At 41.9% G+C, this 18,720-nt stretch overlaps 1 protein-coding gene across 1 annotated transcript in view; it reads left to right on the forward strand.

Moving 5' to 3' along the window:
• Sgip1 (SH3GL interacting endocytic adaptor 1) overlaps positions 1–18,720 on the forward strand; it is a 216,754-nt gene that overhangs the window by 185,796 nt on the left and 12,238 nt on the right. The window contains exon 17 of the mRNA XM_052176861.1: positions 15,933–16,044. Coding sequence (XP_052032821.1) covers positions 15,933–16,044 — 112 coding nt within the window. The remainder of the gene's footprint in view (positions 1–15,932; positions 16,045–18,720) is intronic.

Consider the following 18,720-nt stretch of genomic DNA (forward strand, 5'->3'; position numbering starts at 1 on the left):
TTAGCTGTCAAAGGCAGGTACAAGCAAATTAAAATGACACTGCTCACAAAGGAACCCTTGACTTATACTGCTGCTTTGTGGTCGAGTTAAAAGCTAACTCCTTTCTTCCTGGGGGAAATGTATATGCCAGGTGACCTTGTTGAGCTGTCAGAGCTATGCTGGAGTTTGTGTTGATAAACATACATCTGACCCCTTGAGAACTGCATTAGAGAGAAGTATTCTTGCAGAAATCAATTATTAATAATAGTCCCTGAGATGGTGGGGCATAACCCCTTCCCTGCAGCTGATTTCCACCACATTGACAGATGCTAAACCCTGACTCTTTTTAATTCAGTTTTTCCTTGTAGAATCATCTCAAATACATCCATCGGTTTTCCTCTTCATCCTAATCCCAAAGTCTTAATCTTAAATTCTTTCCTTTTGCCGTGAAAATCATCCCTGTCTTGATTGGTAAAGTGCACTTCTCGGTTTCCTTTGGAATCTGTCTTTGTGTTTTTGTTTTCCATTCGTTTATGTTTCTTTGGTTTGTAGTGTCAGAAGATGATGTTTTTTATGACAAACTGCCCTCGTTTGAAAGGCGCTGTGACACGCCTGCAGGTATGGTGCTAGCTGAGTGATCTGTAGATACTTAGATTTTTCAACTCCAAGCTATTTCCATCTGAATGCTAGAAGCTTCATAGACATGCTCCTCACTTCATGAGTCCCAGTGCCTCTCAGATGCACCCTGGACATGTCCCGCCCATTGCGGAACCCACAGCACTGAACTTATTCAAAGTGGACATTTTATAAAGCAGCAGGTTGCATGACAGTTTCTTAAAGGAGAAAAAGCTCAAACCAGGTGATAGTCATTGCTGTGTGAATTTTCAGAGGAAGGAGTGATTTAAGTACCCAGAATCTACTGTCTGCTTTCTAATTTAGCAGTTAAAGAGGCACTATTGGAAGTGTCTCTTCTCTTTGGTACAGAAGTAAAGGGTGTGTTGTGACTAGATGCCCAAGGTGGTTCTCAGAAAGGGACAGGAGATGTCTGATATCATCTGTGGACTTTAAATTGATATGCAATTCTGTTGCCATTGGAAAGCTAAACAAATATCACATATAAACCACTAGCCAAGTTTATCGTTTATGCCAACAAGCAAAGGATGACATTGAAGATGAAAACAATACAGCAATTGCTGAATGAAAGTTTGCCCAAATTAATGCAATTGAAATATGCTGACACCCTTGCATGGCCAGGAAGACATCTGCTCCATGTATACAAATGCCTAGCCTCAAGCTACCTACACGCGTGTCCATCCCTTCTGTCTCCACAGCTTCGATTTTGCTTTGTTTGCTCAATTTTAAGGAAAAACAACTCTAGACCGCCAGCCTTCCCCTTTTCCTGCACGCTAACAGCATGCAGCGCCCCCTCCCTTCCCTGTAGTGAGATTAATTACCTGCTCTGTAACTCACATCGTGTCCTTCTCTCTCCCTTTCCTTAACCTTCCCCATCCCGCTTCAACTCCTGGCCAAACAGAGAATGAACAGCCCTCCCTCGTTTGGTTTGACAGAGGAAAGTTTTATTTGACTTTTGAAGGTAAGTAGTGCATAGCATACCAGATGCTAATCCACAGTCTCCTCTTCCTGTGTTGTTTTTATTCTCATTTAAAATTCCCCAGTTTTCCTCAAAATTCCCGATCTTACTTTCTCCATTGAAAATGCTATGGCTACTTAGAAAGCATCAAGTACTAAAGAAAGCATTTCACTAATTTGGTTTGTATGTGTTCTTCAATTTTCCACATTGAGCAAATTAAAGCTGATTTGCAGTTGACATCAGTTACTTAATTAACGATGGCCAATTAAAAGCAGAACAAAATGGAACCTTCTTAGGCTAAGGAACTTGACTCTGTCAACCAGGCTCTTGCCTAATCCTTTTTGCAAGTATGTGTGGCAAACTCGAGCACGTTTGGGGTTGGTTTAGAAAATTGGCATTCCGGAGATAGGATCCAGTCCTGTAAACCGTAAATTCCTGCACTTGTGTGTGTGTGTGTGTGTGTGTGTGTGTGTGTGTGCTTGTTGTGAATGTTCACAGGAGGATCAGAGAAACAGAAGCAACAAGGAGTGTTAGGGGAAACTTTGGTCTGCGTTGCCAGAAATCGCTACTCTACTGACTCTGCCACAAAGCAGACAACCACTGTGAAACCTGCCCGCCATTCTAGAAGGTTACAAGAAACACATAAAACACGATCACATGTCTAAGCTCAAGGTCTGAATGACTGTCTATTATATCTTCCATCAAGGGTTAGCAGTCCAACCCTTAGTTAAGTCTAACCCTTAGTAAAGTGTTTAACTTGTAACTCAGCTTCACAGGCTGAAATTCTGATTAAATGACAAACTTAAACTACCAGTGAGGGGAAATTAAGTACTTTACCTAATTAATCAGCCATTTTATGCATAAGGATTTATCATATAATGTCTTGTTTTGTGTAAATAGTGAAGTTTATTCCAGGGCCAAATTTGGTTAAAAAAAAAAAACAAAAACAAAAAACCAATAATATGTATATGTAATTTTTTTCTTCCTAGAATTGATATCAATATAGAACTCGTCTTTGTGTTTCATGACAATAGGAACTGGAGTGAGTTTTAGTATAGATTTAAAAATTGTAGTGGCTGAAATACATGAAGAGTATGAAACACAGGAAAACAGCTCACCCAACAATGAATTTTTTCTTGTAAGATGGGAGCCCCTAATGCAGAGTAGCTTGTACGGCTGCGGGAAACATGGTCTATCTCAAGCCTTTCTGATGTGCTGAGGCCTTTCCCCAGTGTGATCTGAGAGCAGGGACCAGGTGATTGTCCTAGGAAGATGCCCTTTTTACCACATACCTTTATCTCCTGAAGCCATTCGTTTTGTAATAAGATGGTAAGCCCACAAACCCGTGATCCCCTAAATTTTCTCTTCTAATCAACTGAAATGAAAGGGTTCAGGTGAGAATGCTAGGCTGAGGTACCCCTATAATCCCAGCATAGAGAGGCTGAGGTACCCCTATAATACCAGCATAGAGAGGCTGAGGTACCCCTATAATCCCAGCATAGAGAGGCTGAGGTACCCCTATAATCCCAGCATAGAGAGGCTGAGGTACCCCTATAATCCCAGCATAGAGAGCCTGATGCATCTGAGGGTAGTCAGGGATAGTAGCAAGCTTCATACTGGAGCAAATCTGTCCAAACCAAATAAACACAAAATATGTAAGCATCTTTTTACTGTCGGGTACATCAGTAACGTGATCAAGCAGTTTCGGGATGTGTTGCTTGGGATGGATTAGAAACTAAAGTGCACACAAGCACACATCTGAGCCTGAGAATCAACCAAAAGAAAATCCTGGGCCTGAGAATAGATCTCAGTTTGGAAAAGACTTATCACACAAGTATGAGGACCTAGCACCCACCTAAAGACCCAGGCACAGTTCACACTGTAATCCCAGCACTGTGGACGTGGAAACACAAGGAGCCCAGGAATCAGTCTAGCCAAATGGTGAATTTACAGGTTCAGCAGGAGACTCTACCTCAAAGTGGGGTGCGGAGCAATTGAAGAAGATACCTCTGGCTTTTGCTGCATACCCACATGTCATGCCCATACACGAGGCACACACCTGCATGAACATTCACACACACACACACACACACACACACACACACACACACAACACACATATGTCTGGCTGCTGAAGCCATCAAGTATCCTCAGGTAGAATGAGATGATATTTCCATGACAAATCACTATGCCTGATAAATATTTCAATTCTGTAATGCCTTTTAATGTCAAGATGTTTCCAAAAATTCTCTCCTTTTCTTCTTGGTGGCTCTTTAGACTATAAAATCATCTTGCATGTGGTGGTGAAAATCAAAGAACAAACAACCAAAAAATTCTTGCACCCATGAGTCATCTTGTGTCTCAGACCACCTTGGTCACCTTGGTCACGCTGTCATCTGTGACCCTGCATGCTGTCCCCGCCTTCTCTTGGCCCAGCATCCTTAGCACCCACTCTCTACATTTTCAGTCTCTTTCCTGAACTCACACTCACTTTCCGAACTGAATCCCAGCTCTCCTCATGGACTCACATTTCTCTGAAACAGTCTCCACAGGACGTGTTTCACTTTCCTGTGGGCCAGATGCCATGGGGATGAAAATCAGGCTTAAATTCCCACAGTCCTGCGTTGCATGTTAAAACCTCCTGACTGTAGACATCGGCCATTGGGTCATCTATCTGATCACTCCACTGGTTCTCCTCCCCCCACCCTTATTCCGTGACCCCTGACCTCAGGGCCAGCAACTTCCTTTTAACCATCTTCATTTCACGCATCGTCTCTTCCGGCTCTCTGGGAATGACCCATCCAACACATGGCCTTCAGGGCCTCTCCAGTTCCTTCATCCCCAACTTGATTCCTCTGTTCAGCATCAACACCTTGGAAACAGTGCTTCCTGGCAGGGTTCAGTCTAGACATTTCATAACTAAAACTTGCCGTGTGTCTTATATAATAGAAACTATGTTAAGCAATAATTCTCTCATTCGACGATATTAAATGCATACAAGTGCCTTGCGGACTGCTCCACTCAAGAAAATAAAAAATCCCGGTTTCTACATAGCTTACTTCCAGCATGCAGGATAAAAATAAGGAGAGAAATAAATATCATCTGGAGTAGGGGGATGGTGATGAGTTCTACTTGAGAAATAAGACATGGAAAAGGCTGGAGCATATTAGGAGACATGAGGAAATAAATATCAAAGAAAGCAGTGCGCAAGTGTTAGCCATGCAGGAAGCTCCTGTGTTCTCATTTCTCCTATGCCAGCCACTGCTGAAGAAAATGAGAACCAGGTAACAGCTTTCAGTAGTGGCTGAAATACATGAAGAGTATGAAACACTCTTTTCTCTCTGAACTCGTGTTGTCTCTGAGAAACAGTACTCCAAATGTCTGACCAACTTAAACAGGCTTTCTAGTGTCCCTAATTGATCACTGATAAGTCATAATTACATTCAGAAAACACACACCGCCTCCCGTTTGTCTGTCTGTCTGTCTGTCTGTCTGTCTCTTGCTTTCTTGCGGTTCTAGGGATTGAACCCACAGTTTCACAACCACTAGGCACGTACCCCATCACCAACCTTCATCCCAGCACCACTCACTTTTCTTCTCACAGACTTGTATTGAAAACCTGTAAGCTTTTGGAAAGGCTCAATATTTTTCCCATCACAAAATTTCTAATTAACTCACTTGGAAGCCGTTAAGGAAAGGAAAACTGAAAGGTGTAGACAGTTTTCTAGGAAGCACTATCTTTGCTACATTCCTAGAGTTCTCTGGTGGGAAGGGTTCCCTAATTGATCCTTCCCCATTCAGGCTAAGTACAGTATTTTCAATGGACAGACATGAAAATGAGCGCTCATTGCAAAAGTCACTGCATTAGGTTGTCAGGATGATGAAACAACACAGAAACCTAGAAAGCATCAGGTCAAGTAGGTCCTCATTCCAAATACAGGCGTAGTCCTTGCCCTTCTGAGACTGTGAGCTGTCTGGGGTATGCTGATGAGCTTACAATCCTTTCTCTTGATAATGAAGCTCATACAAGGGTTTGTTTCTTTGCTTTAACATACTGTTTAAAAGATTAAAGTGCAATTGAAATCTGCAAAATGTGCTATCAGGGAAATCTGCAAAGATTTAGATTTTCCCATTTTCTCTTCATAGCAAACTAGTCGCCTGGCTCCGAAAATCCCCCAGAATGAACCTGTGGATGTTAACTTGTTCTTGCTGTTTAAAAACATCACCCTACTTGACTCACATTTAGTGTAACACCAGCATGCTGCAGACAGAATGGGTAGAGCGTGCCTTCTTCATCTTGTTTGAACAAGACATGTAGGCCAAATGTGTGTAGAGGCATCTGAGGAGGTCATGAATGTCCAGAACTCATGTCAGAACCTCTCTGACTAAAGATTTGTGGGAAAATTTAGTAAATGGTAGCTTCTGGGCCAAGAACGTTGCCAGGCAAGGCATACCTGGATAGTGAAATGGTGAATTATGTATTTATTTATTCAGCATATCTAAGTACTGCTATCTTTGTCAGTTAATGGTGCTGCAGGATTTCACAGATAACCCATATCACAGTGCACTTCTGAGCTACCAGTGCAACAGCAACGGCTTAGGCTGTGGTACCCCGCTACTAACATCTCAAATAGTGAGCAGAGATGCAGGAACTTGGGAAACATCTTCAAGGTAGCACAAAGTCCATGATCAAACCCATTCATAGGGGGAATTATGGTTAAGTCCTAAAAGTTATGTTTTAATCACCATAGTATTCAAGTCCCTGTTGTGCCCAACAAAACTTCCAATCTTGAGGATTTAATGTAGCTTAGTCTTTGTTTTATAAACTTTAGAATGTAAGGGATGGTAGTCATCTAGCAAGATAATTAAGAAAACCAAACAGGATCAACTTGTCTTTTGTTTATTAAATTATTACATCACCCAAAAGGGTTTGGTTTTGTTTTTTAATTATCAAGGCTTTGAGGTACATTCAAACTGAGTAAGAAAAATGAAGAGACATGACCAAAAAAGTGCTGGATCCCAGACGCTGTGTTTTCCAGATTCTGGTATTTTTCTTTTCTCTGATGTCATCTCTAACTCCTTGTCAGTGGCTATGTCAGTATCTTCTTGTGTCTCTATCATATTCAGCCCGTGGTGTATTTTCCTCATTTTAAGACAATGATGGTCTAAAGTGCAGGTCCCTGAAATGTGCTCAAAAGAAGCTGAGCACAATCCAACAGATTGAAAAACATGCCCAAAACAAGAGACCTCGTGCTTTACTGATAGAACCTTTGACCCCTCTAAGAGGAGATGAGTCCCAAGTGCACATCACATTTGCGTGGGGACAGAAGTAAATTGTTGAACAGGAAGATCACAAAGCCATAAGCCCTAGAAGAAGAGTTATTACACGGAGACAACTGGAAATCTGAAGCATGAGTTCAACACTTCCCTAGGACACGAAAAGGAAATAGTCCATGATTAATAGATTAGAAAACAACTATTCTGTCACTCTTCTTGGCTAGAAGTCCCAGTGTTAGAATATTATGAAGATCAAACAAAATGGTGTCTGCCTTCTAGAAACACACAAACACCAGGAGTGGAGTACTTCCCATAAGATGGCTTTAGCAAACGCATGGGAGAGTTGCAAAACTCTAGAAAAGAAGGGGGGCGGTTAACTGAGAAGAATCAGGAACATCATCTTGGAGGGAAGAGGACATGCCCCAGCTGATATTAAAGAACCAGGATTAAACATAGAAGTCATGTTGAAGAAATCTGTTGTCCTGTTAGGACAGCCAGTATTACAGTTTGACTAATATGCCCTCTTAAGGTAGATTCAGCATGAAATGCCTGCTAATATGTTCACAGCTACATCTGTGAAAAGAGTCAAGACTCTTTGTGTAGGTTCTCAAAATTAATTATAATGGAAGTGTATTCTGGGCAAGTGAGGAATATTTACAAAGATGGATCAAGTAAATCAAGACCATTCTAAAGTGCTTAGCCTGTGTGGAGAAAGAGTCTCTAATGCAATCCCTGTGCAAGGTGAATGCTAAAGGTTTTTTGGTTTTTTGTTTTATTTTGTTTTGTTTGAGGTGATGGTGTGTGTGTAGCATCTTTGACATTTAGACTTAGAATCAGGGAGAAGTTAGGTAGATAGTCCAGGAGATGGGAATGGACTGGGCTAATACTAAATTCATCTGAAAAACACCACTGAAGTAGCAGCATTTCATACCCAATAGTATGGAAGAAAATTGGAAGTCTGAGTCCACCTGCAGATAGGGAGCCATCTACGGAGCCATGGACAGTCACACCTCCAACACTGCCACGTGTCATTTGTTCTCTGAAGCTAAGCAGGGTCCTCCCGGTTTCGTACTTGGATGGGAGAACCAGGGAGAAGTCTGTTGTTCCTCAGGAGGAAGAAATCAGCAACAGTGATGTGACCAGGAAGAAGGACTGAGCTTCCTGTGCACATCCACTGAAGATGGAAACGGACTGTAAAAATGGAGCTGTCTGCCGAGAGTGACAGGCTCTGGACCCACAGTCAGGAAGATTTAGAGCAGCCGCCAGAAGTTGCTCCATTTTGGTTTTCTTAAAAAAAAAAAAAGAAACACTGATTTTAATTCTGAGTGGGCCAGTCAACAGTTACCTTTTTGTAGAAACTATTAATGGCCTAAAAGTCTTGCTGCCTTCTCTCTGTTGTCAGTTCGTGCCTGTGGCAATGTCTAAAACCCTGTGGTGTTCTAAGAGTAACAACCTGACCACCGGAAGGGAAAACTGCAGAAGAGCTTCAGCTTCTTCCTGGCTGTCATTACAAATACAAGATAACGCAGAGCTTGAGAGCTGTTCCTCCCCCTTCCTACCTCCTGCCCATCACTGCCTCCAACATTCCCTTGAGCGCACATCCTTCTCTGTAATATAATCTTATTTTACTTCTGCTTTTTTTCCCTTCCTTATTCTCGCACATGAATGCTTATATGCTTGAGACCAAACAAATGTTTAGATTTGTCATCTCATATCAAAAAAAAATGAAACAGTGCACAATAAAATAACTGAATATTAAATTGTATATTTCTTTATTAGTAAAAAGATTTATTTTTTAAAGATTTATTTATTTATTTATTATATGTAAGTACACTGTAGCTGTCTTCAGACACCCCAGAAGAGAGTGCCAGATCTCATTACGGATGGTTGTGAGCCACCATGTGGTTGCTGGGATTTGAACTCAGGACCTTCGGAAGAGCAGTCAGTGCTCTTAACCGCTGAGCCATCTCTCCAGCCCCAAAAGATTTATTTTTATATAATACTTCATTTTTTCTTTTCCAAGTAGCAGGAGCTCTTGAGAAAAAAAAATTAAGTTCACTACCTACCCCATAATAATCTTAGGGACATATAAGTCATGTTGAAGAAATTTGCTGTCCTGTTAGGACAGCCAGTATTACAGAGTTTGACTAATATGCCCCCTTAAGGTAGGTTCAGCATGAAAATGCCTGCTAGTTTGTTCACAGCTATAGCTGTGAAAGGAGTCAAGAGTCTTTGTGTAGGTTCTCAAAATTAATTATAATAGAAGTATATTTACTAATTTGTTCACGCTTACTAACTGTAACAGGTAGGCATGTAGTAAGGAAAACAATGGTTAAACTTTTAGAACTTGGCTTAGGTGCTGTGCATTTGTTATCAGTATTATTACAGCTGTGCTCATTCAGACGGTGATTGTTTACCTGGTATGTGCACAGGTACTGTGAAAGCTATTGGGACACAGCAGTCAATAAGAAAAGCATGGCCTTGCCTTTATGATGTACAGAACCCAGACATCAAATGAACAGTGACACTAACGTGTAAAGAATATTATTAGTAAGGAGATAGAGTGCTTTGAAGGCATCCATCAGGCTCCTGGTCTATTTTCTCCTCTAACCTAACGGCAATGGAGGAAATAGTGATTTAGGTCTAGGTAGTGTTCTCTGAATACTGTTAACTGTTGTTGTGTTAGCATTCTGACACATCGTCATATGCCATATATATGTTACTGTAACTGTAAGTTGGTTTTATCCTACGTACTAGTAAGGACACCCCTATTAACTTATACCAGTGTATTTGGTAATAATTTACACATGCATATATACAATTACATATGGAGAAAAGAAGTGGAATAGATATTTTATATCTTAAAGGGGTGGTGGTGGTGGTGGTGGTGGTGGTGGTGTGTGTGTGTGTGTCTGTATGATGAGTACACATACTGTTTAGGATCTGTAATAAACCTTGCGGGTTGGAACTACATCCTCAGCACAATGTGTTATAACCTAAATTTTGCATTCTTGCTCTGGAAGCTGAATAATCATGGCACCTTTCTGTGACACTGTGGTCAGGATGGAAGCCCAGCTCTGAGTTCACTGTGATATCCAACCTCACACAGCCCTGGCTTGTGACCTGTGCTGTCTCTGTGTCAATTTTGCTTGCTTTCACGAAGTTTCTAGCATTTCAGTCTTCTACATAAGTCATCCCACAACATGATCTGCTCTGAGTTGCTACCTGGCTTTCCTTTCGATGGACGGCAAGCATTTTTCCCTTTGTTGCTTATGGAGCAAGAGGACCCATAATACCACCTCCCTCTGCACCCACCTGCCCTGAGCCAATCCTTCAGGCTGACTCGAGACGAATAGTCTAGCTGGTAGTGCACTCCTGTGCTAAAGATGCCAGGAGATGGGCAGGAAAACTGGTTTTGTCTCCTTCATTTGTAAACCACAGCGTTTGGCAGGTTTGACAAGTAATTTCAAACCTCCTCAGAAGAAAATGAAGGGTAAGAAAGCAAAGAAAATCGCTTCGCTCTTCCGTGGTCCTGAGCCTACATCAGACAATGGCTGGCCGATAATCTCTGTAGCTTTTATGTTTGCTAGGAGTCTTTTAGGAAGGACTAGCCACAATTTTAGGTTGCATATTTTCATAACAAAATAGTCTTTTAAAGGCTGGTAGGCCTCAGAAGTTTACTGCATGCCTACCATGTATGAGGCCCAGCACTACAAGAGGATAAAAGAAAGGAAAAGGGAGAAAAACCTCCTTTATGAGTCTCTAGCTACACTATTAAGTAGAGAAGGTACGCTAGTGATGTCAAAAGATGCAGAAACTCAGGAGACACTTCCCTTTCAAATCCTTTCTGTCTCTGGGTTTGAGACATATTTAATTAGCATTATCTCCAAACTGACTTCAGACTGTTGGTTATGAAACATTCTTTCAAAATGTAAACCAAAACACAAACACAATTACACCTTACAATAACTAATAACATAAACATATCTTTCCCATTTTTAAATATGGGAACGATAAATAACAACAGGCATGTACTAGCAGTTGTGCACTAATTGCTTCATTAATCCAAGATTGTTCTGACGTTCTCAGTAGGAGGCCTTTTCAGTCATCGCTGTTAGGAGTTTATCAACGATTTCGCCATCATGCGTGTGGCTATCAGCCGATAGGACCTGGGGTAGAATTGTTTTTCTCTTCTGCTGCTCTGCTTAGGAGTCACCAGGACATAAGGAAACAGAAGGAATGGGGCTGCTTTTCTTGTTGGCAGGTGACCAGTTATACAGGTACTGTGTCTTCACAGTCACCGTTGGTTGTCTGATGTCCAGTGTGATGAGAACAAGGTTTTGTTTCCCCTATGTGATGACAGAGAAACATGAAAATGGCCTCTGATAAATAAAACACCAAGGTTACTCCAGGAAGTCTGGTGAGAGAGCAGGGCAGGGTTTATCTGTGCAGGATACTTTGGTGATATTGTATTGTTAAGAGGACAGGAACAATGGTTACTAGTGACAGTTCCTCCTGTCTGTAGACTTTGCTGTTTTTGAACTGTAACTCACAGCTTATTGCCGATGAAACTGGCCACTCAAACTGTGGACTTTAAGGAGTCCATCAGTGCCAGGCAGCTCTCCTCCTCCTCCTCCTCCTCCTCCTCCTCCTCCTCCTCCTCCTCCTCCTCTTCCTCCTCCTCCTCCTCCTCTTCCTTCTCCTACATACATACATACATACATACATACATACGTGTCAGCCCCATTGGGAAAATGACTTTCAGTAGTGCTCAAAATTGCCAAAGTCCATTTTTACCTGTAAGGAACCATGAAAGAAACTAAAAATAGAAACCTCAATGTAAGGTTTCCTAATAATTCTGATGTGATTATACTATTACTCGTGGGCATTATAGAAAACTAGGAGACATGAACACATAAGGAAGAAAGGTAATCTGTGATCTAATAAGCACAGACAAGGCCTATTTTTGTTCTTCTGTACTTCAGTTGTGATATTTTTCCCTGTGACTGAGACTCTGTGTATCCGTGGCTTGCTTATATGACCAAACATCACATATACTGCATCGTTTTTTTAACGTACCCTCTGTGCCATTACTAAGCACCTGAAAACAACTCCTTCTCATGGTATTCCAGAGTTTGGTTTACCTGCTGAAGTGTTCCTGATACTTCTCAAGAGCTCCCCCACCACAGAAAGTCAACCAGCTAAACTCCCCAGTCAGTTTTACTTTTCCACAGATTCATCTACTGAGGCAGTTTTCTTTTTCAAAACCATGCATGTTTGACTTATTTCAATGTTTTTGTTTTGTTTCGAACTTTAAGACAGTCTTGGTATGTAGCCCAGGCTTCCCAAAACTTGCCCTCCTCCTGCTTCAATCTCCTGGATGCTGAGGGTTATAGATATGCAACACCATGTCCAGGTTGCTTGGCAATTTTTCAGTCTTAATATATAGGAATTTCATATTTGTTTTTGCTACTTTTCTCATCAGTTTCAGCTCAGTATCCCAAGTTTTTTTTAAATTTCTAGAGCGCATCAGTAAGTCTATCTCACTCAGATAATCTCCATATTGTGTTAAGTTGTGACAATCAACAGAAAAAAAAACTAATCGGACGCTGTTACAGACAAAGCACTACTCTAAATGCTGTATGTTTTTATCCTCACAGCAGACCTACAAAATGGCTATGATTGTATCATTCCAGTCAAAAAGTAGTTTAGACAAGTATCATAAAAAGAAGCAATGCCAGGCTGGATGCCAAATCCTCTTCTCTCAGCCTCTACCCAGTGTCATCAATGAATGTCTATTCTAGTCTCCACGCTGGTACCACCGTCATCACTGGTACCACTGTCATCACCCCCACCACGCCTAACAATTCTGGTAATAAAAGGCCAGTCTTTGACCAGAGCTCCAGAGCACTCACTAGAGAGTCCTTCCTCAGTAAACATTTACCATTGGTTCAGGCTCATACGTAGCATGACTCGTGTAATTGTCCGTTCACTTTAAAAGACCATTATCCACCTAAATCACACCACTTTAGCCATAAAAAAATATCCTGGATATTCAAATGTTTTGCAGTTTTGAAAAATAAAATGCCCATGATATTCTCTTTATCTGTTAACATCTTCATTTCTTATCGGTTTCATTTTCTTTATAAGAGAAGTCCTCCGGCTGGAGAGGTAGGAGTAGCTCAGTGGCTAAAGTGCTTGACCACATGTACTTGTGGACCTGAGTTCAAGCCTCAGTGCCGAGGGAAAGCCAGGCCTGGCTCTGTACGCCTCCGTAACTCGGATACTGATGTGAGGCAGGTGGGTCCCAGGGCCTTGCTGCCCAGATAATTTAGTGGAAAACAGTGAGCTCTGGCTTTAATGAGAAATTCTTGTCTCAGAAAAATGACTTCAGTCAAAAGGAACTGAAGAAGACATGCAGTGTCAACCTCTGTTCTCTACAGGCACACACAAGGGAAGGGAGTAGGCTACATTATACTGAACGTGATCTAAATGTAGAATACACACACACACACAAACACACTCACACACACACATCAAATACTCCATCATAGGTCTCTCATTTTCTAGGGGACTGTTCTAATCCTGGACTGTTCAGTTCCAGGAACCCCAAAGACCCCAAGAAACTGATACTCCAACTTCAGAGTGTACAAATCGTGTATATATGTGTACTTTGCTCTGTGACATATGCAGAAATTTAATATAGATTCCCAAAGGACAATTATTTTAGTATCTGTTTTCACTTATAAATTTTCCAAGATATCTGTATAAAACTCTTCATCACTGAATCCTTAACTATCCCATTTTGTTTTCCCACACCAATCTTTTAAAGCGTTTGCTGAATTAAATGTATTTGGTGGCAGGTTTTTTTTTTATTACTACCTCATCAAACCTCTAAGTTCCAAACACATGGAAACGTGATCTTGCTATAATGTTAACAACCTAAACCCCTCTCCACTCTGACCTACTTGTTAGCATCAGCTAGGGAACCTTTGTGTTCTGGGACCCATTAAGAGGAGTCCTCGGGCTGGAGAGGTCACTCTATAAATATCCAGGTAAGCAAATGAGTTGAGCAACACTTCTGTTTTTGTTTTATTATTTATAAATGAGTGTAAACATCACCTTTCTCAGATCTAATCATAGGTGACTCTTAAGGAGTGGTTGGTATGGTCTGGGTCCTACTTCAGGAAATCTGCAATCCCATGGTCCAAGGCAGGCACACTCCAATTGATGGAAATTGTTTTCATGACCCATATGGTCCTTTAATTTTCCACTAAGGAAACAAAATAATATAGTCCTCAGAGCCTAAATTTTGAATTCACTCATATTTTAGCACCAATCTTAAAATGTTTGCAGGCCAGCTAGACAAAACTGAGCCAACTTGTAGATACTCTTGGAGTCTTGGTCCTGTATTAATTAGTTTTCTGTTATTGGGACAAAAATGTTTAAGATATTCAATTTAGGGACTGGAGAGGTGGCTCAGCTGTTAGGAGCACTTCCTTCACTGTTTAACAGCAGTTAAGAATTTCCAGAGGACTTGGGTTCAATTCCCAGCACCCACTGGCATCTCACAACTGTCTAAAACCCCAGTTCTAGGAGATCTGACACCCTCACACAGGCATACATGCAGGCAATACAATATGCACATCAAATAAAAATAATGAACTTTGTTTAAAAAAAGATCAACATAAAAGGAAGAAAGGTTTATTTGGGGTGACAGTTTCTTGGCCCTGTGCTCTAGGCCAGTGATGACACAGTGTATCATGCCAGAAATGTGTACTGGAGGAGGCATTTTTGCCTCTTAGTTGTCAGAGAACAAAGAGTTACCAGGAAAGAGGTAGAGTCTTATCTCCTTCAAGAGAATATTGTTAAGGACTTAAATTCTTTCCATGTGACCCCAATATCCTGGGGTTTCCACCATCCTCTGGAAGTGCTGTATGCTGGGAGCCATGCCTGTAACATATCAATGGTCTGCTACATGAGCATCCTAAGGCACACAGTACATGTGAAGTAAAGGATGGTGAGGAGGCCTGTGCTGGTGTGAGTGATGATGCTGGTGGGGATGATGCTGTTGTGTGAGAATGGCCACACTGAAGCGTCGCTCCCGGAACAAAGACCACGTTTACCTTACCTTGAGCATCCTCAGCATCTCCCCGAGGGCCTGACACAGGATACTAACAAATATTCATTAAATTGATGTCCTACCACCAAATACAAGATACTGAGAGCTGAGTGAAAATAGAAAAAAAAGTGGGGGAGAGAGGTTTGCAAAAGTCCATGATGGTGAAAATACAAACTTTACAGGAAAGCAAATCTTGATTTGGATTCTTGGTTTACTGCTTGGATTATCTTGGCTAATGCTCTTTAAACTTCAGCTTCCTCTTCTGTAAAATATGATTCTCCTTGCCTATCTTCCAGACTAGGGGGAAGGTGGAGTGAAACCCTGCATGGTAGGCATGCATTGGCTCGCCTGGCACACAGCAGGTGTTAAAGGAACGCAAAGATACTGATTCGGTCCATGGCATGAGAGCCACCTTTTGTCTGTGCCAAGTCTATGTGAACAATTTGGTGGCATATGCTTCAGGCGAAGAGCTTGACCTGCTGAATCTGAGAGCAACTGAGCCTTTTAAAAGAGAAATAATGCAGAAACACAGCCCTGAGCTACGTAACACCACTTGACCATCTCTTCCAAAGGAAGGAGTGTGGGCTGTCAATCTGAGCACTTGATTGGTGGAATGCTCTAACGGGAAAGAGGAACCTAACACCTCTCTTTGAACCACCTGTTGTGAAAACTGTCATGCAAACCCTGCCTCTTGCTTTATGCAGAACATGTGCAAACCCTTGTGCCTTTGGTATTTGCTTGGATGTTCTTCTGTTGTGAAGTAACTGAGTCAAGTATGTTTGTCTATAAACCAGCCAAATATTTCCTCTCAAATACTTGTGCTCTGAGTTTAACACACAGCTCCTGTGTAAACACTTTCTTAGTGAGAGTCACCCCACCCTCCAATCCTTTAGTGAACTTTAGTTCAGTATATTTGTCTTTTACATAAGCCAAGAATAAACGGAAGTCTTTCATCTCACACAGGTTCCTCCAGGGGGCCCAGTCCTCTAACTATGGGGGCCCAGGATACCCTCCCGGTTGCGGCAGCTTTCACAGAAACTGTCAACGCCTACTTCAAGGGAGCAGATCCAAGCAAGTAAGCCTGGGATGAAGCCTACTGTTTTCTTGAAGCCTGGTTCTCTCTAATGTGGGGGTTGGGTGGGGTAGAGGACACTGTCAAAGTAACAGCCCTCCCTTCTGAAAACAGGTTCTATGGATCAGATCCATAAATCTAAAGATTCCCTGAAATTATATTGTGTAACCATTTTTTTTCAAAGACAGTCTCACTGTGTAGCTGGCTGGTCTGGAGATGGTTATGTAGAGCAGACTGGCTTTGAACTCGTAGAGATCTGCCTGCCTCTGCCTCCCATGTTCTGGGTTAAAGACATAAATCACATCTTATGTGTACATTTCTTCACAGAGAGATATACGGCTCTCAACACTGTACCAAAGGGAATCCCGACTCCAAACTGTTGACAGGAATCATTAATCTACCCTGCTTGCCAAACACTTGCACCAGACTACTGCCAAGTGTGTCACTAGTTTAAATCTAGGCCTGAGTCCCATCCATAAACAGAAAGAAACCTAAGTGAGCGGTGAATGGCTCTTAGCTCTTTCTTCAGTCACAAGAACGGAACTTAAAAAAAAAGAGAGAAACTTACAATCTAGGACAAGAGGAATGCGACGCAGCAGATGCGCTCATGAGTGGCATTACTAATTTTATTAAGCAGCGAGAATCAAATACAATCAGAGCAACACATTTAAGTGGGAATTCACATGGCAAAGTATGGATCTGCTGTCCCCTTCTGAAACATTGTTTCAAAACACCATGCCTCTACTGAAACACTTCTAGAAAGCCAATATAATTAGTAATCCAGCCCCCAAGTCACTAGATCTTTCATTCTTCCTAGGTGTCATGGCTTTTTCAACAACAACTAGGCTTTATTCTAGATCTATAATAATACAAGGAAACAAACTCTACAAGACTGGCGTTGATCCAGAGAGATGGGAGATAAGAGAAAGAGAGAGAATGGGGTAGAAAGGAAAGGGGCTCTTATAGGGCACACAAACACTGTCAGCTTAGGCTGATAAATGCTTACTACATATTACATATTAGTCCTGTTAGACTAAATAGACTCTAACAGAGTCTATTAGACTCTGTTAGAACACAGTTTGTCCGCCTGCCTATTATGGGACTTGGAGGAACCAGTCACCACTGATTGATGCCTTGAACACTGAGACCGATAAGAACTAAGAAAACAGAAGCCAATATAATGAGTAATTAATCTACTTTATTTTTAATTTTTTTATTTTTAAAAGTTAATAAAATGTGGAGAGAATGTGTAGTCTGTAGTGGAAATCCTGGGGGAGTCCACAGCGGCCTCTCCTCTTGCCTTCTCACTGGCTTTCATTCATTCACTCACTGATGCAGTTAGAGATGTAACTGATATTCTCAGCTTCCACCCTGACTCCTCTGAAGTCCATCCCCGGATAGCACACCGCTCCCGTGCTCCTAGCACACCGCTCCCGTGCTCCTAGCACACCGCTCCTGTGCTCCAAACTCTTGTCTTTTCCCAGGGAAAACACTTCCCAGGGATCTCAGAGCTCTGAGCTCTGTTGATGAAGAGCTGCCAGACACACCCAGCTGTCTCTGATCTAATCTGGATTGTCCCCTCCTTCCTTGTCTGCATACCTCCTACTCTCCACTTCTGCCACCTTAGCCTATAGCTGCTTCTCTTCTCTGCCTCATTCTGTCTTCCACTCAGTCCTCTCTGCTTCACTGAAGCATGAGCAGTTTGACCCCTCACTTTGGGTTTTCAAAAAATGTATCAAACAGAATTTCTCATCCAGCCAACAAACAGCAGCCCCCTCCCCCTTCAACATCCCCAACACCTCCTCTACCCCTCTCTCCCTTCCTCCACCCTTCCCTCCCTTCCAACACCCCCTCCATACACCTAACACCTCACACATACATTTTTTTCCAGTTGTCCATTGTCTGTCCCTCCCTGTCCTCTGGAATGGAAGTTCCAACAGATGGACTTTAATCCCTTTCTCCATTGCGCTGTCTTCAGCATCAAAACAAGGAGGGAGTGGCTCACATTGTAGTTGCTAAAAGACTCAAGCTGTCTCTCCCACCTAAGTTCTACAGAACTGTTACACTGCACAGTACCAGACAGGAAGTAATAGGTGAAGTTACCTAGGATGGAAAATAAGGTTTGTGTGTGAAATAATCCAGAGTCTGGTGAATAAGAGGTGTAAATGTGATTCTGTGGAAGACACCTTAATATTTTGACTACACAATTTTATTTTTTAAATAAATCTGTCTATATGACCCACCTAGAAAAGTGTGAAGTAAGAGGGCTGAAAGATGAGAATGGTAAGGAAGGCTTCAGAAAGGGTCCTTTGAACTGAGTGTTGTAATAGGGGAAAGATTTTTCATAGTGGATAAGCCCAAGTAGGTTGATTAGGCAGCTCCACTGTATTCACACAGGGCATGTGCAGAGGAAGCTGTGTGCCCAGTGTCAACAGTGCCATGCAGTCGCAGGGGAGAGATGTGTTTCTCATGCGCTTCCCATACTTGAGACTCACACAGCACCTCACTAGAGCTGACTGCAGATCCCGTACCACAGCTAGAGAATTAATTGCTGCCCATGGCAAGAGGAAAGGAAGAACTGATTTTTAAGTCACATGCCACTTGGCTTGGAAATTTCTTCATTCTCTGTAAATGTTTCATTTGCAAATGCTTCATGGCTCCAGGCTTCATTCAAAACTG

The sequence above is a fragment of the Apodemus sylvaticus genome, chromosome 3 (genome assembly GCF_947179515.1).
Source record: "Apodemus sylvaticus chromosome 3, mApoSyl1.1, whole genome shotgun sequence".
NCBI classification, from domain to species: domain Eukaryota; kingdom Metazoa; phylum Chordata; class Mammalia; order Rodentia; family Muridae; genus Apodemus; species Apodemus sylvaticus.